General features: G+C 40.5%; 1 protein-coding gene across 1 annotated transcript in view; it reads left to right on the plus strand.

The window, feature by feature from the left end:
- The window catches only part of LOC104951431 (netrin receptor UNC5C-like), a 132073-nt gene that overhangs the window by 43550 nt on the left and 65025 nt on the right, over positions 1–23498 (plus strand). Inside the window, exon 4 of the mRNA XM_010778077.1 lies at positions 10764–10867. Coding sequence (XP_010776379.1) covers positions 10764–10867 — 104 coding nt within the window. The remainder of the gene's footprint in view (positions 1–10763; positions 10868–23498) is intronic.

The raw sequence follows: 23498 nt of genomic DNA on the forward strand, positions 1-23498 counted from the left end.
CAACCGTCCTTTCCCGTAGACAATTGGTCTCCCCGGGGGCTCGGTCCTCATCCCGGTTGCACAACATAGCCACGTCGTAGCGCACACACACATCACCATCAGTCATACTTGTCGGGGTTCACAAATCGGAAGGGCAGGGGCACATACGGCCCGTCTGGACCGGAACCGGTGGATAACGGAGCCCCCCCGGGTCTGTCTCTCGGCGGTACGTCCGAAGGACATGTTGTTGTATCGTGTTTGTTGTGAGTACCTTGTTTTGTTCAGTTTTTCAACTAGCGCATGTCCCTGGTTCCAATTACAAAATCGAATGTAATTTTATTATTTCGGTAAAACTGGTCGTAAAGTAGCGTTGTACAAAATAATTTTGATCTGTAAGTAGTGATCCAAGCACATCTACACACTACACCACTGTTCCCCCTCTTTAATCCACTGTTCCCGACTTATTACATTTTATAAGGGAAAAAAAATAACCCCCTATTGTACCTGGTGTCAATACGGTACGTTGTGTTCCGTTTACTGTAGTCTGTTAAATATGAAAAATCTTCTTGTTGTATACTTGATATACGTGAATTAAAGGTCACGACAAACAGTATCTCGTTACAGGAGTGTGTTTCATATCCTCCGTGCTCCCCGATTATGCTCCAATCTATAATATAAGGTCTATGTAGCGATGTCCCGTCCGCACGATGGGCGACGGTGTGTGAGGGGTGGTGAGACGGAGTCTTACGGTGACCTTCCCTTAAACGGTGATTTCGGCCGGAACATTATCGGAGCGTTCTCTTCTCTATCGAACTGAGACGTCCTCCGGACGGTTGTAGACTATTTAATCGGCAATAAAAGACACATTCGGTGGTTTCTTCGTCTTACTTATGCATTGGTTTGACACACCCTACTTACTCGTAGCGTCCGGTTAAAGGTTCCGGTAATGAGTGATGGATTTTTAGCGTCTGGGCTAACATCACACACGACTACTTCCATCCCATAGAAATAAATAACTCTTTAACTCTTTGAAACGTGGCTAGGTCAAGATATGTCTAGTACACAACCTAAATAATATTAAACATATAAGATATATTACTTGAAGTGGAAGTGTTGGAGACACGGTTTTCGCACTCCATTCTCCATCGTGAACCTTCAAAATATGGTCCTGTTTTGTTTCATAATGAACGTCGTTTTTCACAAACTGGGAAATGAACCACTCTGGGTCAAAAAATAACAGGAGTCGAACGTAAGTACTGAAAAGTTCTAATCGTTTATTTAAGACAGTTTTAGACGGTCGGGAAAAGTAGTTTTATAAGTCGGTCAACAAAGGTTAAGGTAACTTTTATAAATTCAAAGTCGTTGTCAGTAATAAGTCGGTATCACCTGAAAGGGTTTACGTGCGTATTGTTCGTGTCAGGTAATTGTGGGGACACAATAATCACAGTATACACCATTTTGCTATTTATCAGATATTACACGCTTTACAGTAATGTTTAATTTGTTTACCACACACACAAATGTTCGCCACCATTGTGTGGGTCGTGTGCAACAGAAAACATAATATTATATATGATAAATGCGGAACGAACAGAATGAGAAGAGGGTTGGACAGAGCCAAAGAGACGTAGAGACCGAGCGGGTAGCAGGGTCTCATTGACCCCCGTCTTCAGTAGTCCCGGTGGGTCTGGGTCCGTCCGTCTACCACTGTCTGTCGAGGTCGTGGACAGGCAGTCGTTTATGACCGTTTGGGGCGTGTCACGACCTTCGACGGGTTGATTACCGGACAAATAGTTGATATTTTCGAAGCGGTCGGGTTACAGATGATCGTCCGATTTTGAGCGGTAGGTTAGTAACAACTTCGGGGGGCGGGCGGGCCAACTTGGAACATGCGACGTGTTACGGTCACGGTACGTTTTATAGTTCATTCACACTCTCTTACTAAAGACCATTCACGAAACAGCTTTAGGGAAAATACAACCGTCCGTAAAAACATTAAAGTTACGGACGGGTATTTGGAAGGTTTTGTAACAACTCCGGTATTACAACCATTTTTCCACACTTTTTTTATACCAAAAACCCCTTGTTTTTTACCTTCTGACTTTAAGTTACTTCAATGTGATTTGTTACACGATTTTAGTTCAAACATTATATTTTCCTAAAGATTAGGTTTAATTGGAACACAAAGGAGTTCTGGATTCATTTGATAAGAGTTACGAAATAAGTCCAAATATAAGAACAACTTTCGTTCACAAATCAGAGGATTTTAGATATAAACGGCTGAACATATCTTGTCGTCTTAATTTGGGTCCGTAAAAGTAAAGGGACAGTTCCATAACTTGTCGTACAAAATCCGTCTTCCGTCTCAAGCCAAAACGGACCTCCAGTTTCCACACACACACACACACACACACACAACACAACAACAACCACACACACACACAACGACACACACACACACACACCACACACACACACACACACACACACACACACACACACACACACACACACACACACACACAACAGCACACACACCACACACACACACACAACACACACACACACACACACACACACACACAACACAGTCGGGGCCCTTTTTCCCCTATATTTTAATTCACTTTTGATCTTAACCTCCACTCGTTGACCGTCTCTTTCTTACCCTTTTCGGGCCTATCTTTCTCGTGTGTCGTGTGTGTGTCGTGCTGTGTGTGTGTGTGTGTGTGTGGTGGTCGTGAGAGAGTGTAAGTGCTAAAGATCCAAGGTTTCTATACAATCACACTGACTCCATTCTTAACCTAAGAACTTTCGTCTTTAACTCTCGAAAAATAGAAGTAGACTAAGCCGCAAGGTGGGAGTGGCGGAGGAGAGGCGTACAGGTCGGATAGGAAATATTATGCGACGTGTCGTACGTACTACGTAACTACTACTACGTACGTACGTACACACACACACACACACACACACACACACACACACACACACACACACACACACACACACACACACACACACACACACACACACACACACACACACACACACACACACACACACACACACACACACACACACACACACACACACACACACATGCACACGCAACCACAGGGACACACACATTTCAGATGATGGCAATTTGTTCTGCCACCTTCCACTGAGACATGTGTGTGCATAGCAATCAGGAGTCCAGACACTCAGACACACAGCAGCCCAGACAGCTTCTTGTGTCAATTGGAAAATGTACGTTAGGGAGTTTCTATTCTGTTTTGTCTATGATGCAAATGTCACACTGCAGGAAGTTAGGTTTTCCTTCAGTCATTGATGAAGTAACCCAAGGTAAGCAAAGCTCAACAGGGATTTCTTGTGTTAGAGTTAAAGCATTGATTAAAAGCAAACTCTTCTACACTCATTTCGGCCTAAGCCTGCATGTAGCTTACAACAATATAACCAGGCATTTGTAACCCAGCAACTGGAAACAACCGCAGTGTGTTAGCCAGCCTTTCTGGGAAGAAACTGGAGCTGCGGCGCGGAAACCAAGATCACGCAACAACCACAATCTCAGTGACATTTGTCGATTTTCTGCATAAAACTGCATGCCAGACAGTTGTATTAATGCACAGTCAAATTAAAATGTGTTTTACCCAAAAGATCAAATCCCTCCTCACTCACTCTGACACTTTTGAAAACGCTGCCTGTGGAAAACCTTCAGTGTTTTGCTCTGTATGACATCATCAAGAGATTCTTGGTTTCTCGCCTTGAAAAAGACTTCATGATGGTCACAAACACTGTAAAAACATTTTTATAGTGAGAACCCATAGTATGTGTGTGGGAGATGTCTCACCATCGCTGCAAGCCACAGAGCTTTTTCCCAGATGTCAAGGACTGCTTCAGCGCACTCTTAAGTGTTGGAGTGGTAAGCCACAGCTGATGTAACCACACACATTTTAAGTCACTTTCCAAAGTCCGATGTGAGGAAATGAACATGTAAGTATCAATCGTCATTATACTTAAGTTTAAAATAAGGGAAGGGAGAAGGGATGGCTAATTGACCCATGGAGTCGCTGAATTGACTCCCAAAACCATATGGAATGTATTTGTCAAAGTATATTTTAACATGAAATTAAACCTAAACGAACTATAATATTTTGGGTACGTTAACCTACATTTATAAATGTCTAATTTAATCACAATTTCATAGGTTACTACAACTAACAGTCTAAGGGGAAGAACAATGTCAGGATCTCGACACAAACTGATGAACCCAAATGCACGACCCAGAGACAAAGTCTTGAATGTAAAAAAAAATGTAATTTTAATTTCACAGATCAGGTAATCTCTCTTAACAGAGTAGGTACTGGAAATAACAAAAAGGCGCTCACAAGGAGGAAAAAACTATGCATAACAAAAAGAGAACTTAAGAAAAACTTAAGCCTACAAAATTAACAAAAGAAACAAAACATGACATGAGTGAAAGCGATCCTTTCTGAGCTGAGGCTTGGCATGACCATTGGGAGAAACAAACAAGACGAACTGACACAGGACAGGGGAGAGACAGGACTATTTAAACATGAGGTGAGTGGGAACAGGTGGAAACAATCAGGGGCGGGGTAGACACTGATGATGGCGGGAGGAAGAAACAGGGCCTGAAATGAAAGACAAGAGGTAAGTACACAATAAAACAGGAAATGACAGACAAAGTACATAAACATAACTAACACATTTGACGACAGACAACAAACATGTGAAACGCAGAGTTTAATTTCTAGACTTACAGATTATTCTGTTTCATTCAAATAAAAATATTAATGTTAATTTGTTTTCATTATATTTTGAAAACATATTTTCTTTCTAAAGCAAACACTTTGTTTTATTTAATTTGTTGTGCTCTAGAATGCCAGTGCCATGTCAGCAAATTGAGTTGTTTACTTCCTCAAAACTTGTCTGAGGATGCGAGGATCTTGTGTGACATTTAGGGCTGATCACAGGTTGGGAAGTGTTCAAATGACAGGGTGGAGAGTTCAGTGAAAGAACTGGTCTGAGTGGAAAACGAGACTCTCGAAAGTCACTTAGAGAAAATAACTCCCTATATAACCATGCTGAAAATGATACTGGTTCACACTCAAGGTCAAAGAGTACCTTGCCTTAGTTCTTTCTTTCCTGATATAGCAGATCCCATATGGTTTTTCCTTAAGTCCCCTCTCAATACAGTACACAGTCTGTACAAAACGCACAATTCATAAATATTTCCTATACTGTAGATGTGTAGAGAATTGCATACAGAAAGAGAGAGGCTGCTTCAACTGCACTTAGATATGCAGCTCCAACATGAACTATTTCATTGTGTACAACTTTGTTTTTATTTAATACAAATGCCTTCAATTTACATTTCTTTTTTCGTAATGTCATTAAATGTTTCCTTGCCCTTTTGTGTGCTTTATCACTCACATCATTTTGGGGATTTTTCTAAGCCAAAGATCAAATTGTTTCCATTGCATGCCATCATGTAGGAAATTGGATGTCCAAATTATCCCCCCTGACACTTAAGGAGAGTACTTTGCCTGCTACTTTCTTCCCAAGCAGCTCACATTGCTCTTTATTGCTTGAGCAGCTCCACCAGGGGAAACCGTTATGATTTGGCATGGGTAGCATGCAAGCAGAGACACCCATTTTGGATAATTGCTGTGAGATGTGCTTATGTAGAGCTGCCTGAGGCAACAAACTCACCACCAACATAATAACAGTTTTAGTTGTGCAATGGAAGAAGTTTTAGAGGGAGAGGGAAGGAGGCAGAGAGAGACAATGAGAGAGGGAGGGACACAAGGAGGGTGAGAGAGAGAGAGAGAAAAAAGGGGAGTTTATGCAAGAAAAGGTCATGTTCTGAATAGATGCTTACCCTGCTTTATTTTCTGTTCTCACTCTGAAGAACACTCGGCAAGGTTGCCCTCTGTAATCTTCAACCCTGTTGCACTTCTTCGTTGTTCAGTGAATTTATCTTTGCTTTTGTTATATTTATGAAGCTGGATAGCGTTATCTGCAGTTTGGTGTGAAGTGAGGTCAGTGAATTGATGGGACACAGCTGTCCCTCCTGTCCTGTGCACATATTTCCCTTGGGCATATATTTGCACACATGCACAATGACACACATCTTTCATTGATGTTAATTCACGGCCCCCTGGTGTCGTGGACACAATGTCACATTCCATCTTTCTCGATATCACACACGCTCCCAAACACACTATTTAGCCAAACTGGCACCGATATTTTACTGTGGTAGCCTGCTAGCTTAGCGCTACATGTTAATATGTGCGAGTTGTGTTGTCTGTTAATCCCCTGAGCGTTTTGCTTTAATCTCCTTTAATTTCATTCTCAATCTTTATGGAAATCAATGCTCGCAACCAACTCCTCATTTCACCATCTCCCTTACTAATTAAGACCAGGAAATTGTTCCTGGAATTGGCTGGCATGAGAGAAGTGCATCTCTCCCCTCAATCACTTTCTCATTCTCTCCTTGTGTTTGCAGTTATGTATTGTATACATTTGTTTTAACGAGCATGAGTCTGGTATGTTGCCTGCCTTGAGTATCTTACCATTTGTGGTTTGTGGTTTTTCCATTCTATGTGTTGTGTCTGCTTGTTAGTCTTCATCTCCTGTATTTCCTTCACTGTGACAGTATCTGACTCTTTCTATTGGTTTCTCTTTGTTTCTTAGTATCTGTCTGTGTATGTGTGTATGTGTGTATGTGTGTCTCTGCGCGCTGTGTGGGAAGCCATGTGGTGGATTTAGGACTAAAGCTTTGGGTGATTACTCCCATAATGAACCATCATGCTCTGTTCAGGCTGTCATCCCCCACAGGGATTGACTGTATTATGAAGTTATCATTCAGCCTCAGCAATATCCTCACATAACTCTCTTAACAAATATATCTCACCATGAAATCTGATAATGATTAGATGTGTACTGCATACAATTAAACCTTATTATTATGTAGGAAGATGTCCTGCAGGAAATCTTAAAAGCTTTGTCAGCTGTGTATAGGAAGCAAACAAACAGCATGATCATCGTAATGCCTTGTTTGCACATACAGATTCAGACATTGTTCTCTCATGAGTATTTAGCTCATCTCCTGATGATTCCTAACTTACAGAGAAGCTCCTAACTTCATTACATTTACTTTGTAATTTAAAAAATGTTATAGGGGTTTTAAATCTGCTCTCAGGTGTATGTGATGGTCCTAGAGAAGTCATGGTGGGGTCATGGTTAATCATTGCTATTATTATTTATTACTTACAAATGTCAGAGAAAATTAATTAGAAACATGCTGAACCTTCTTCTTTTTGGGACTGCATGGTGACATTTGACTCTCGTCCTCGGTTTCAGCATTTACATTGTTGTACAGATTTCCTTTTACAAACAATTGAGAATGTACGAGCAGCAAAATGGTAAGAATCACATTACCAATATCACTAGATAATTGCAGTATTTACAGCTCAATTACTTTCTACATATATTTACTTAATTCCTTATTAAGCCAATGTACAAAGCGAAAGCATATCTAACATTTGAAATACAAAATTCCATAAATTCTGGAAATACGTAATAATAGCATGCATGAACTGGTTGTCATACAAAATATTCCAAATTGTCTTCGGGACTCAATATAAAACCAGCATTTACAAATTATTTGTCATGGGCTTGATTGAATGTTTTTTATACGTTAGTGAGCTTAGACACACACTATCTGTCACCATGTTTTTGTAAGATTGTGATCTTGATAAAGCAGGAATAAACAAAGGCAGATTGATGGCTGGTAGGGCTGATGGATTGCTGCTTGGTTTTGAGAGAGATGAGGCCGATGAATGCACATAACACAAGATGGACTCACTGTCATCATTTTCTACTGAATGGTTTGTCCGATCAGGTGGTTTTGGTAATTGGAAAAAGTATAGGAGGTCCTGCTGTATGCTGCCAACTTCCTCCTCTCTCTAGCTTCCTCTCATCTTTCAACTCTCACCTACTTTCCGGACTTCCACCCTCCCTTCACTTCGCCCTTCCCCATCCCATTTTACGTCTCCCGTAACGTCCACACGGTTCCGTTGCGTGCTTCAACGGAGACGCTTCCTATTCACTTTGATGACTTTCAATGACTGCATTGTGGTTCCGTCGCGTCGCTTTGCCTCTGTTGCTCGCTTCAAAAGACTTCGAAAGTCGACGGAAGCGCCAGCCAATCAAAGCATATGCCAGTACAAGCGCTAGCCAATCAACTGCGACGGAGCCGTGTGGACGTACCGTCATTGTCCTACACTTTGCCTCCTTCTATCTCTTTATGCCACTTTTTGATGAAATACCCAGATGACTATGAGTTGACCGGTTCAGCATTAAATAATTGCTCTTTCTAGTGTTTGTGTCTTTGTGTGTCCACACATGGTGTACAATAGTTGATGGATAAGGTGATTAAGAGTACACTTGGGAACCAGGAGAGTAAAAGGACAAAACAATAAAACACACACACAGAGGTTTAAAAAAGCTGAAGGACAGAGGGGAGAGGATGTGTGTCATACACCTACAGCAATACTTTACAAACTATCAAAGTGACTCTAACACTCTTCAAAGTCAAAACATGTTATCTTTATATCTCAAAGATTGTATCACTTCAATATTGCTGTTAATGCTGCCATAGCAACAGACCTCTGGACTTTAGAATACCCACATCTGCAGATATGTAGCTTATTTTATTATTTATCCTTACATGCTGCCTTTGTTAAATCTGTGATATGTGAAACTTTATCATCGTGATACAGATTGCACACATCTTTTTTTTCAAGTAATGTACTTTATATATCATGTTGAACGCATACAAAGGCCAGATTTGCAGCTCCATTTACCCCGATCATGTTGAGACTGATTCTAGAAAAAAATGTGATCGTAAAACTCTGAGTTGCACCCAGAAGCGTGGATTAAAAAAACTCAATCCCCTCCATATGTTCTTATTTAGAAATCCATCACATCGGATCAGCACTATAAATAAAGTCACCTGCTAAGTCCTGCAACACTGCCACCCCTCTTATGTTACAATTTGTTTTATGGCCTTTTTCTATGGCAGGCTAATCATTTTAACATGTGTTAAGCTCAACTGCCAATATACCGTAGGGATACATGCATACAGAATGCTATGTGGCATTTGACCAAGGAGGTGAACAGAAAAGCGAACAGTAAGAGTGAATATCTTTATGGACCCGAGGGTGGACTTACGCAGAAGCTTTAAGTGTCATCGTGAAAGAAACTCAAATTTACAATTACAGGATTTGACCTTCAACAAGCAATCTGAAAGTAACTAATTCATAAGGATCTGCAGTGCAAGATGTGAAGACTCATCATAAACCAAGCTCAAGAGTGCTTTCTCCTTTTTACCTGTCTCAATTAATACATTTCCTTCTTTTGCGTAAGACATCATAAAGAAGAGTGGCAATGAGAGAAATAAAGATGCAGAGAAAATGTATTTGGCATAAATTTCAGTTAAACCAAACTGTCCTTCCATTCACCCATGTATCAATCCTCCCACAGCCGTTTTGTTTCTTTGCTCACGTCGTTCAACGCCTCCGCTCCATCCTTATTTTGTCTTTCCATTTTCTATTGTTCTTATTTAAATGTCTAGCTAACTGTCCTAAAGTATGCTACTGTGAGAATTTTTTCCCCTCAAAATGAAAACAGCTGAGCCATCTCTGAAACGTTCTGTGGAAGAAATGGCAGTGCATTCCATACTGCTTTGTAACACTGTCATTTATCACAGCATGTTACCCATTAGTGTGAATCATTTATTGTCTTTGGCCTGCTTGAGTTCCCTTAACTCTGGCAAGTCTATGGAATGAAAGCAAGGTTAAATACTGTGCGCATTGATTGAGGGGTGAGCATGCAACAAAGCAGCCTGTGTTCAAAAATGTAACTGTATGTGTGGTTAACTCTTTTTTAAATGAAAACATTGTCTGTGTATGTGTATGTGTGTGTGTTTGTGGGCATTACTTGCCTCTAAGAATATACAGCTAAGTGTTTTTCCTTGCTATGTTCATTTCTAAAGTGACAGGAGAGTGGGAGAAGTCAATATATGCATGGCTGACTTCAACTACCAACTTCATAATTACCGTGTCATTGTTACCGCGGAAATGAGGTAATGAGCTTGGTGTAAAATGACATGGCACCATCTCTGAAATGGGTTCCCTGAACAATGAATCACAGGATGCTTTTGCCAAAGGGCCTCCGACACAAGTTCGCTTTCCATTGAGACTTTTAACTTTTGGTAATCTGTTTTTTTTCTTTTTTGTCTTTGATATATTTCCAGGGATTTCCTGGTTTGAGATCAAATAATTACTCGTGAAAGCACTTTGCTTGTTTGGATTCAAGATTTGAGCTGTGTTAGTCATTTGTTTCAATGCATCAGTGCTATGTGATGTTTCAACGTGGAACCCTTTCCAGCTTTTTGAAGCCAGGAAATCAAACAGGCATGTTTTTGTTGCGGGTTCAAATCAAATCAAATCAAGTTTTATTTATATAGTACATTTTTAAAACGATTTTTGGTCGAGCCAAAGTGCTGGAATCCTGGGTTACCAGGATTCCACTTGCAATGAGTGAGAAGCAAGCCGATTGCAGATGCAGTGCAAAGTGCACATGCTGGAGTGTAAGGTTTAAACAAGTCATGGATGTAGGAAGGGACTAAATCTTTCACAGCATGGTAATCCAGTACCAGTATCTCACATGTGTGTTTCTCTTTTTGTCTCTCTCATTAGACCTGAAAAAGTCATTTGAACAGGAACCCCTGGGAAAGGAAGTAACTCTGGAGCAGGAAGTCCTGTTGCAGTGTCGCCCTCCGGAGGGCATACCAGCAGCTGAGGTACGTAAGGGCAGCGTTATTGTTAACCTTCACCTGAGGGGAATGCCAAGCAAGACGTCAGATTAGGAGGACTATTGAATAGGTCTTTTAAAGAGGGAGAAATACAAAAGGGGTTCTAAAACAAAAATAGGAATCATCAGAAAAAAATTATTTGGAAGTGCGGTTTAAAAGTCTAGATTTTTAAATCGTTGTGTCTGCCAAGGAGGATTTGTTTTCACTTTGGTTTATGGGTTTAAAATGTGCCTGTTTGTCAGCAGAAACAACATAACAACTTCCCAATAGAGCCCATTATATATCGTAGCTAGGGGAATCAAATGGGCTCACACATTATTCCTCACTTATGGAAACAGCCTTTGTGGAGGTTTGCGCGCGCTCCCACTGCCCTAACTTTTTAATGTAACTACAACAAGCAACGCATTGAAATTAATCACTAAACGTTTTTAGAAATATAAAGCTTTGTTTTACATATGTACATACATTTGTGTTAAATTGTCACAGGGAGAAATCAGAAAAACAGCCCAAATCTCAGTTTTGAGTCACAGTTATTCGAATGCTCTACTGAAATGAGATTTACCTGATCCAAAGTTTGAACTTAGAATCAAATGTCCCCAGAGAGCCAATTTGAGTTACAGCACAAGTTACTTGGGGAAATCTCAGAGAGAGGGAATATAGGCTAAACCTTTGCCGTCTCTACCTGAGCTTCTGAAAATAGAAGTGGAAACACTTGCAGTAAAGGAAACACAAAAACACCCTTCACTTAGGGGAGAGTAACATTTGCCAACAAGTAAAATCCCAACATCATTATGTTGGCCATTTAAAGAGGTCACTTAACTGCCTTGCTCAAGGAACCTTGTTTAAACAAGGCTGACTTAATGAGGTCAGAGGGTCCCAGCAATGCTATTAATTCCAACAGTAAAGTGTGGTACATTTGACAAAACGTCCCCCTTTATTGTAAGATTATAATGTGTAGCTGCTGCAAGTCCATTGTCAGCTCATAGACATTTTACTGACTCATCTAATGGGCCGCACAGTAAACATCCACTTTAGGAGAGCCACACGTGTCACTTTCACTCCCTGAGGGCCTTAACTTCAGTGAAGAGTGTCATTCGCAATTCAAATTGTTTTTTATTTTTCCTTGTTTCATCTGGCTGCGTTCCCACCTGAATGGATAAAAAGACCTAATTTAATTTAGCCAGTCGCTGGGGGAGAGCAGCACAGCACAAGGAGACGGCTGCGCTCCCGGATAAGGAGTCTCTGAATCAGGTTTCGCTCAGGGTTTGATAGTCGTTTTCAATTGCACCTAAGTACACAGCACCCCTGAGACAAAGAGGGGGGGTGGGGGACTGAAGGAGAGGGGGTGAGGTAGGCACTCAGACAGACCACTGTACAAAGTGAGGGGGATTGTGTGGGGGGAAAGGCAGAGGTGATGGTGGGACAGAAAGAGGTGTGATGGGGAAGAACACACTGATCATTTCTTTTCCTGTCATTACAAGCGTAAAATATGTAGACAAATAAATTGGTAAAATTGTGATCAGTTTTTATAGTATAAAGCCACAAAGACTTGAATTCTTTTTTCCCACTTGTATTGTCCCTCTCTCTCTCTGCCACACACCCACACTTACTACTCACAATACTTCATCTCAGAGACAAAACTCTACACTAATGTCGAATGACTACTGCTGCCTCATCTGCCTTTTTATTTCTACTTGAACACAATACTTTCATGCACAAAAGCACACGGAAAAACAAAGACACCAACACACACTCAGAGCTTCTTTTCCAGTGTGTTCAATTTGTTACATTTTCCATCTGTTTCTCCTGTCATACTGGGATCTCAGAGTAAATGGATTGTTCCGTCTCCCCTGTCTGCTGAAGCTGATTAGAGGGATTTAGGTTTAAAACCAGTTGATGACCGCAGGATGTAGCCCTGACTTTCTGTTTTATCTCCTCTGACTTTCTATTCCTCTTTGTTCTTATCAAGTCCTTTCTCTTGTCTCATTCTCTACCTCCTCTTTGACTTGCTCGCTTTTATACACACACAGACACAGACACACACACAGACACACACATAACCAACCATCGTTCTTTTGATTGACAGTTGTGGTGTCCTGTGACCTCTCTTAAAATGTTCTAATATTAGTGGTTGCGGTTGCGGTGTCGACCAGTTGACGACTGTTGTAAAGTTGTCAATGTGATGGGGTCGGTGCCCTGATATGCGATAGCCACATCGTAATAGTCAGCTGGCATCATGTGGGTGTCAACATGATGCACCAGAGCATTGACTAAAACACACACACAAACACACAGACACCGACACATCAATACACACATTGAAGTTACTTATTCCAATTCATATGCATGCAACATTATGTAAATATCAACATATGCATGCAGATGTTTGTCCATGCACATAAACCCATGCAAATACAGACTTGAAAAAAGGCAAACACACACACACACACACACACACACACACACACACACACACATACACACACACACAGACACACAAAAACAAACACTTAAAGTAAAGAATGACAAAAGGTACACCAAGGGACAGATTAGCCAGGGATCATTTTAACGGCTGCACCAATGTATGACTTGAGAGGTCAGGGTCAAACCAATCCAAGATTGCAAAGAAAATGTCTACACGCCCACCAATGCAACATGTCCTCCTCACTTTCCTCTGACAATACTGCTCTTATCCTCCGTCAGTCTTCTCTGTGTTCTTTTCTCTCTGGCTCTCTTTCAATCGAAAGCTCCTGAGAGACACAATTTGAAGCATTGTGAAATCCTTGAGAAACATCTAAATCTCTTTAGACTGTGATAGAAAGCCTTTAAAAGCTGATGGAAAGCTATTGGATTCAGCAGGGAGGGTTCAGCAGTTCAACAGGAAAGGTTTTATGGACACAGATGGTGAATTCAGAGAACTTGCAACAAGTGCAGCCCTATGTTCACTTTCAAAGAAAAGTTTGCTTCAATTTATTCCGTTTTTTTCATATTTACATGTTGATATTTGAATCCTTTAGTTTAGAGTATATTTAACAACTGTGAAAAAGCTATACAAAGCATTCCAATCGGGGATGTTACAGTGTTTAGGGGTCCCCTCTCAATACATTTCACAGTAGGTAACGCACTACTAATACATATTTCCCGTCAATCTCAAGAAGTCACACTCGATACTGCGCTTCCTTGGGTTCTCAGCAGTACAGCTGCCAAATGTTAAGTCAATCCAATGAAGCGTTGTTGAGGAAGGACAGAGACATCTTTTTTATATGGTTAGAAGAATTACATATCTGGTCCGAGGACATCTAAACCAGTCAAGATAAGTTAATCAGCCATTAAAAGTTTTGTTCAAATATCAAAAAAAAAGAAGCAGTGTGAAACTTGGATCTGAGCCACACTCATCTATATGTTTCCCTATGAATGCTATAAGGTTCATTAGGATATAGAGACAGCAGAGTGAAGCAGCAATCTGACAGCAAAAATACATTTTTTAATCTTGAAACCGAAGAGTATAGGATTGACCCCACAGGCCAGGCAAAGCCAGTAGACGCCACATAGCAGGTGGGTGTATGTATTTATGTGTGTGTATCATGACTGTGTGTGAATAGTTGTGTGTGTGCCTGTCTGCGTCTGTCTCTATGTGTGATTGATCACCCCAGCTGCAGTGAAATAAACACATCAGTGTGTGTGGTGACAGGCACTATCCCTACCCCACAAACACCCACACAAAAACACACACACACACACACACACACACACACACACACACACACACACACACACACACACACACACACACACACACACACACATAATTCTAGTATAATATGTTGCCTTCTTTGGATTCACTTTCAATGTCACTTGTTTGTGAATGACTTGTGTTGGCCAGTATGACATAATATCAGATACATGCATCTGTGTGTGTGTGTGTGTGTGTGTGTGTGTGTGTGTGTGTGTGTGTGTGTGCCTGAGTGACTCTTGATGAAAATCACAGCAGACTTTTCTGTCAGAAGGCATCAGTGGTGCGGTGTGGCCAAAACGCTAAGGGCTACCTCACTCTCATACCCGTACAGTATACTGTACACACACAGTACATTTAATTCCCTGAAGTCTCCGTTGTTAATGTGTCATATGATGACACTAGTAACAGAGTATGACTGGAGGTTATAACATCAGTGGTGGTAATGTGCTTTAAATGGACAGTGTATGTGACAGTGTGAAATAAACTGTCTAAAACATAAGACATGTTCTATTCCTGTACACAGAGAAGCAGATCTATCAAATTCATCGCTTTTTGATTTTATAGTAGCTCAATGTCTCACCACAAAATTATTACATACTACTTGACAAACTACAGTATTTGCAAGTTCTGAATACATTATAAACATGTATTTCCCCAGAACATGCCAAATATTGAGACTTTTTTTTAATTGAGATTAATTGGTGAAACCAGGAAATAACCACGAATGGAATGTCTTTGTTTTGGACTTAAGGACATCCCACGGGACAGCAAGGTCTATCGATATAAATTGTTTTATCACATAAAGCATTGGATAGTCACTCACACGCACAACATTTTGTGACCACCACATCATAACAATGACAGTTATTCCATCCTTGCCCTGCTCTTGAGAAACATGATAAATATGTCCGTTTGGTGAGTGTGTCTGTGTGTGTGTTTCTGTGCACAAAAAACAATTTATGTAATGCTGCTTCCCCAATAGATCCTTACCTTAATCCTCTTTGAGCCAGCATAGTAAGCCCCATGGCTCATCTCCCATCACATTTTACCTTGATCCTCAACCTCTGTCAGAAATCATCACCGTAATCCACAGATTAGTCAGCAATCTCTTCTTTATTCTGACTGTCTAGGTGAATTATTGAAACGGTGTTAAGATTATTAAAATGCTGTTGTGATGGTCTATCCCCGCAGAGTAATTTACAAATGGTGCAGATGAAAAGGAGAGACTTAAGTGTGGTTTCAGTGATACATGTATTGTGGTTGATTGTTGGTGATGTCAAGAGGATTGTGATCATTATCTAATGTCGTATAAACAGCCGCATTAATGGACATTAATGTAAACACACATGGTACATGCCGTGTCTTGCATCGCAGTGCAATCTTTCAGGCACAAAAAACAGTGTCTAACTTCCACACACACACACACACACACACACACACACACACACACACACACACACACACACACACACACACACACACACACACACACACACACACACACACACACACACACACACACACACACACACACACACACACACACACACACACAGGTAGAATAAGACATATACAGCACATTGAGTCTAAACTGCAATTCCTTGAGCTTAGAAAGGCATTACATCACGTAGAAAGATGTGTCATCTGATGTAGATAATATCCATCAGACTTCAGATCGGCATTGGACATATGTATTTCCTTTTCCTGTATTTTATCATCATCTATCAAACTTGCTCACTTTTGTATTCAATTGAGTGGTCTCTCTGTGTCTCCATACAGTCACACAATTAGTGTTTCTGCTGCTTGTATTCCCAGTAAAGTTATATGCGTTTCCAATCAATGTCGCTGACTAGACAGAGACTCAATATGTATTGCTTGCAAAATATTCTTGCAAACAATCTATGCTAATTTATTTTCTGTCTTTCCTGCATGCATTGGTTTCAGACAATAACTGGAACATTTTATAAAAACACTAAGCCGAGATGTTATTCTTTGCTTTCACACAAGTGGAATGGTTCTGCTTTTTCAGCCATGACGGTCACTACGAGCACTTACTGTAAATTCCCCCATCGTCAGGCCATTTCAGGAAACCATCAATCAACATTTAAAAAGGGAAGCTTCTCATTACATTTAGTCGCCCTATGTTTTGTCTCGTCGACCTGCATTATTTTCTTCCATCTTCATAGAATACAGGAAGTGTGCAGGCCAGTGATCATATGTAGTTTTAGGTCTCGGTGGTCTGAGGTTTTAGTTTTTTTGAGACTGCGACTTTGTTCTTTATGTGTGCTTTATGTAAAGGGTTGAACGAGTGCTTGAAGTATAAGAGCAGGAGATAATGAGGGCGTTTGTGTAGATCCCTCTACACACCCTAAATTAGGCAAAACTGCTCCCCCTCCTTTCATTACCCATTCAAAGGCTTTGGCAACACTATGAGACTATCTTTTTAATCAAGCCTTTTTTTTATGTCTGTCTTTAAGTGGCATGGAAAGAGTGTTACAAGTTCAATAGCTGATCCTTCACTCTGTTTTTTAAATGAATGCTTGTTGGTTGACTTTCGAGGAAACCTTGCACATTGTCCCATCTAAGCTACTTTCTCTGTTTATTTCTGTTGATGTCTTTCAAAAGTTTTTCACGCTTTTCCACGGACTCTTGTCTCTTTTTACACTTTGTAGCCAGTGCTGTCTCTCAGGCCCTTGTCCTCCTTGACACAGTTCTGAGAGAAAGCTGTGAATTGAGGGTGACATGACAGCGTAGACTAGTGTACTGCGTTGTCAGGCGGCTAGCCGTGCTGCCCTCGGCACTCCTGACAGTTTTGCCATGGATGAATGAACACACTGTTTTGACACGGGGTGCGACAGTGTCAAATAACATAACTCTGTTCTTTTCGGTCCTCTGTCAGTCAGTTTCATCAGTTTTTCGACTTTGATAGTCTTTTGGGAGAACACAAAACCTGATGGCTTTGGGCCGGGTGATTGTGCGCACCTGGGGCCCTGGGTTGTCCCTCCCCCCTCACCTGTGTCTAATTGTTTTCCCTCACCTGTGTTTGATTCCTCTGTGTATTCAAGTGCTGTCTTTTGTTGTGCTGGAGTCAGTGTGTGTGAGCTGCTGGTGGCCGCAGGCTGGGCACGTGAGCAGTTTATTGTGGCTGTGTCATTGTGTGTGATCTAACATTGGGTTGATCATTTAATAAATGCCCCGTCGGGTTATATTTTTGGATTCTCTGCCTCTGCCTCCTTGCTTGGTCGGGCCGCTCAACGGTCAGTCTCACAGTTGTGCACACAAGTCTTTTAATTCTATAAATGTTGTGAGCATATATTATCATTCTGCGATGGAGAAAATAGTATGTCATTGTGAAATAACAGTTAAAAACAGTCCTCATTCCTACTAGAGTTGAGAGATAATTGTATAAGCCAGTAAATTCCTCATTTGGGACCAAAACTGAAGAATTTTAATAAGCCACGGTGATGAATAATTGCTACAAATTAATTGCTTTTCACTTACAACAATATCCACTTAAGTAGTCTTCAGTTAGTTAATGAAAGAGGTCATTTTCAGTGCATTTTATATTTCTTTAAATGTGACTGTGTTGATAACAGAACTTTGTCAGATGATCACCGTGTGGAGCCGATATAATGTTTGCAATGATATGTGATGACCCATTCCTCCATTTAACCTTTTACTTGTGTTATGTGAAATCAAATATGAATACATTTTTGCTGAGCTATAATAACCATGATACTGCTTACACACTGGCATTGTATTGAATCCTCAGCTTATCAAACATTCTTCCTAGAAGCTCTTGGACCTATTGATGCTTTGCTGATTTCAGAAGCATTACTCATTCAAAGGTAGATGGCTTTACTTACTGTAAGTGTGACCTTGCAGGGGCGGATGCATAGCACTTAGCGGTAAGATGCTCCTTTAGCTCTTTTGGGAAGCATAAAGAGAATATGCTGCTGCTGATGGTCTCTGTTGTCTTTTTGTCTGTCAAAACTGTCAAATCAATACTGCAGCTTGATGCAAAGCCACACACAAATATATCAAAGACATGGTATTGACCAATGCAGGTAATTATTCTGCTGAAATTTGACTAAATAAGGAACGAACACATTCAGCTTCATAATGTACCTTATCATTAACTCACCTCGAAAAAAGAAGCAACTCTCCAGAAACCCAATGTTAAATTGATAATACATTCAAAACCTGCAAGAACGTTATCCAAATGAATTTGTTACTGAAGGTTTGTTTAGAAATAGATCATTGTCATGGTAAAGGTAAATTGAGTGAATTTAACTCAGAGCTCTATTGTCTATGTCAAACACCTTGCCAACCCAATAATCAACCAAAACAAATAAACACAATGGAATGCATTTCCACATATTTTTGGCTTTGGACAAATATATTTACACCGCTACTCTGTCTGAAATTAATTAAAAAGGGTATTTATTTTGTTTGTATTATGTTCATTGTGATGTTTGTTTACCATGCTCATATTTCTCTGTATATCCTAAAACAAAATGTAATGCTGAAAAACAGGGAGGTCCCCAGTAGTTCAGCTGACCCAGCTAATAAAGTAAAGCTGATTTTGTTATTGGGTGGTTTTAATAACACTGGAGAGCTGGAGAGTCAATTAAATAGGATTAGCATGCCCCCAATCAGCTCAGAGCCTCTTCATGCTTTAATGATTATGGAGTGTCATCAGCACTCCTACACTGTACCGTGAATCAGCTCTGACACACACACACACACACACACACACACACACACACACACACACACACACACACACACACACACACACACACACACACACACACACACACAACTATGTGTCAGTTAGGTATTTGAAGGGTCGGCCTTGTGCTTATAAAATGTATATACTTTACATGCATGCAGGCATAGGAAAAAGTGACAAATACATTTGTTTCTTCTTAGGACATTTTGTTTTCATTTATGATTTTACCACAAACTCCCTTACTAAGGTTGGTGAGCGAGGTTGAAGGTTATCTACCTTGAATGTGTATTTTCTTTTGTAAATTAAACATCTAAAATAACTGGACAAGGCTAATGTTGACCTTGTTTGAGATTAGGAAAGAAGTACACATTAGCTGATAACCCTGTGCGCGGGGGGACATACCTGACGGGGGGAACTGAAGTATATATTACATGTAGTTTGAAAAACAAAAACAGACAGTCCTACCCACCTCTGATATAATTTATGTACATTCTTTATAAACACTTTTCTTTATAGGAAATTAGATTGGTGTTTTATTGTAATGACACTACATACAGAATAAATGTCTACATTGGCAGTCTAAAAATTAAGCACCATTTGGCAAGGGGTTTATATAGTTGGCACAGCTTGCTAGAAACACATTACTACAAAGCTGAGTTGCGACATCACAGGTGTTTTTGGATGTTAATACTAAAACACTTATGCTCTTGAGCGTTGTGTGTCCTGTGGTTTCTTTCGTGCACCCTCCCATCTGCCCTCATGTCATCCCCCGCTGTTACATTATTCTTTATTTCTCTCTCTTCGCCTCTACTTTACCCTTCCATGCTTTCTTTTTTCTCCATCTTCTGTTTTTGCCATTAGTGATGTTAAAGTACTTAGTGAACTGGAGGGTTCAGCAGGAAATGCGAAATACATCACCCTCCAGAGTAATAAAGAAAGCAACAGAGACACAGATACAGAGGGCTTCAACACTTTTACTGCATTGACCCGCAACCATGCACAGGGCTCTTCTATAATTTAACAAGCTGTCAATCATTTTCAACACTGGCTCACAGCAACCAAAAAGCATGTTAGACAACACACAGCCTTTAAAGTTTTAATAAACTCCGTAGTATCTCCCGAAGGACACTTGCTGCTTAAGTTTAGGCATAAAGTATTTTTTGAGCTGTAGTTGAGATCTAAAAATGTATTCTGTATTCAAATAAATGCTGGGAATATGAGTTCAACTGGTTTGATCTGCTAGAAAATACCAATAATTAGGCGTTATGCTTTAATAGTCAACGGTTTTATTAACCAAAATGTATGTTCAACGTTTGACAGTTTTGTAAAGGCATATTCTGACAGTTTCCATCACTGTCATTGTATTTTACCTAGTTCTATTTTACCTAAATACCTCCAGAACACATACAGTATCAACAGTCAGAGCTTGCTAGTCTTACGGCCCGTCCACACCAGCGGCGTGCGTTGTCGCTTGTCGGCGAGCGTGTCTGAAACTCGACCAACAACCAATCACATGAATCTCCCGCACCTGACACACAAGCAGCGGTTTGATTGGATAGAGATTGTAGCATATGATTGGATTGGCTGACGCTTCTGCCGAGGCGTCAAAAGTTTCTAACGCTTCTGCCCATTCACTTTGAATGGGGTGACGTCACGCTTCGCCGAACTGCATTGTGGGAAGCCTAGCTACGCGTTGCTCGCGTCAAGCTTCGACGGAAGCGTCAGCCAATCAAATCCCGTTTATGAAAATCTGCCAGTACAACTGCTAGCCAATCAAACCGCGTGTATGTTGGGAGAGACTACGCAGGTCATTTCCTCATATTCCAAAAAATGGAGGGAAAATTCATTCTAGCGGTAGTGAATCACCCGGTGCTGTATGAGACAGTGGGTGAAACTGGTAGGTTTTCGCCTGTTTGGGGATTTTATATCCAGTGTACTTCGTTTTAACATTGCTATTGCTTTGTATGTCGGGGGCGGGAGATTAATGCGATTGGTTGTTGGTTGCGTTGCTTACAAAAAATCCCCAAGCTTCAGATACGCCCACCGCCAAGCGTCAACGCACGCTGCTGTGTGGACGCTCGTTACACTTAGTGAGTATTGTAAGTATGCTTTATTTAAACAGAAGACGGAACATGTTTAATCCTTTCATTCTCAAAATTGAAGTTCTCCATCGTAAGAAGAAAGTGTCTCTTTTGAGCTTTTCCCTGGTGATATTTTTGAGGTGTTTTTTTCTGATTGTAGTTCTTACTAGGTCAGCGTCTGTTTGGGGAAACCTCTCTTTGATGCGTCTGAGCTCTTGAGTGGATTTTGATGTTTTTCTTCTTGCCTCTTCCTGTAGTGATTTGAGCTTAGGGTCTCATTTCAACTTTCCATCCCCTAACACTCTCGCCTGTAACTGTCATCTCTGTATTATTTTCCTTCTCCCTTCAGCAACCACTGCTACAGTGCCCATGCATTTTCATCCTAAGAGCTTAAAGTCTGAGTGGTTTTCTATTTACTTACTTGTTTTTCATTTGTATTCATTTATTTTATTCCAATTTCCTGTCTTCATTTTTTCTTGACTGGGTTCTCAGAATAAGTAAGCCTTTATTTTTCTTTTGACGATGAGGAAATACATAATATAATAACATTTATTTTAGCAAATAAATGCATGAATTGCCTTCGTCATGTGTAAACATATATATAAAGCAGTGTAGCCTTCAAATGCTGAAAATATCTCATTACAAGTAGAACAAGCTGCAACACTGGCATACATATACCAGTAGTGAATACATCTGATGTCACATGAGTAAGTTACAAAAGTCCCTCCTTCCCCAACACATGTAATGAGCAGTTATTAACTAAGTGTCTCAGTGGAAATGGCTTTGCTCCCTGACCCTCAGGTCCCTATCTACCATCTCTTGGTTGTCCTTCCTATTTGCTATAATAATACTTCTATAGTCAACTACTTTATTTGTTTGAATGATTGATATACATTTGACTCACCTTTAAACCATCATTTATTTTATTTACTTACTTCATTTTCACTACACTGCTTCACTTATTTCATGTTGTTATTGTTTTAGTTTTACATGCCCTTTAGAAATCATGGTTTCAGTCTGAACAGTTTTTGAACAGTTTTTGGTAATGTCATTTTATTGGATTGTCAGTCAGGAAATACTTTATGCTTTCTTTCGTGGTTTGCAAACTTCTGCATCACCGCCCTTCTTCTCTGCATCCTTCGCTTTCTGCACATCTCTTTTTCCCTTTTACTCACGAATCACCTGCACTATGTCTCAAAGTGCAGCCCATCTCTCAATGCTCCAAACTGGTAGTCCATCTGTGCGATGCCTTTTTATTTGATGCTTCAGAAATGGGTTGGGAAAGCTGTCAGAAGCGGGATTGTTGACACACCTCATGTTTTGAAAAAGGGATAATGAGGTAAAGTATTATACATGCAAGCTTTCTCCTGTCTTTTTTATAATTTTCTCTCTTTTCCTCCATCCTCTCCCCTGCATTCCTCACATGAGTTTGACTTACCTTCTTTTGTTTTCATAAGTGTTGGGCCTAACATATTACCCCAGTATATCTTCTTTCCTTAATATAGTCCCACCACCGCCTTTTCTCTGCGTTCAGCAACTCTTTCTCCTTCTGCTCCCCTTCCATCATCTTCTCCGTAATTGTTGACATAGCATAGAAATACCAAATTGCTTCTTCTCTTCCTCAGTCTCTATCTCCGCCTCATTACATTTTCATTGGTCCTTTGCATTGCACTTTCTTTGTCTTTCCACAAGCTCTCTGTCTCACCTCCTCTCTCATTGTGTTAACATTGTTAGGTTAGCTTTAATGGATCACCAACAGATATCTGCTCCTAGCCTGCACTCCCTGTTTCCTCATCCTCCTCCACCATAATCACTGCCTTCCTTACTCTCTATCTTTCTCTCACTATTGCCGTGGAATAGTTTCCTCTATCCAACCCTCTCTTGAGATGTTTCCCCATCCATCTTTCCCTCTCTCCGTCTCTCTCCACTCTTGAATGTTGACATGAGAGGGTGAGTCTAATAGATCACTGTGAAGCATCTGCACCTGTGTTAAATCTCAGAGGTAATGGTGTGTGTGTGTGTGTGTGTGTGTGTGTGTGTGTGTGTGTGTGTGTGTGTGTGTGTGTG

This window comes from Notothenia coriiceps, unplaced genomic scaffold (assembly GCF_000735185.1).
Source record: "Notothenia coriiceps isolate Sejong01 unplaced genomic scaffold, NC01 NC01_scaffold00000339, whole genome shotgun sequence".
In the NCBI taxonomy this organism is placed as follows: Eukaryota; Metazoa; Chordata; class Actinopteri; order Perciformes; family Nototheniidae; genus Notothenia; species Notothenia coriiceps.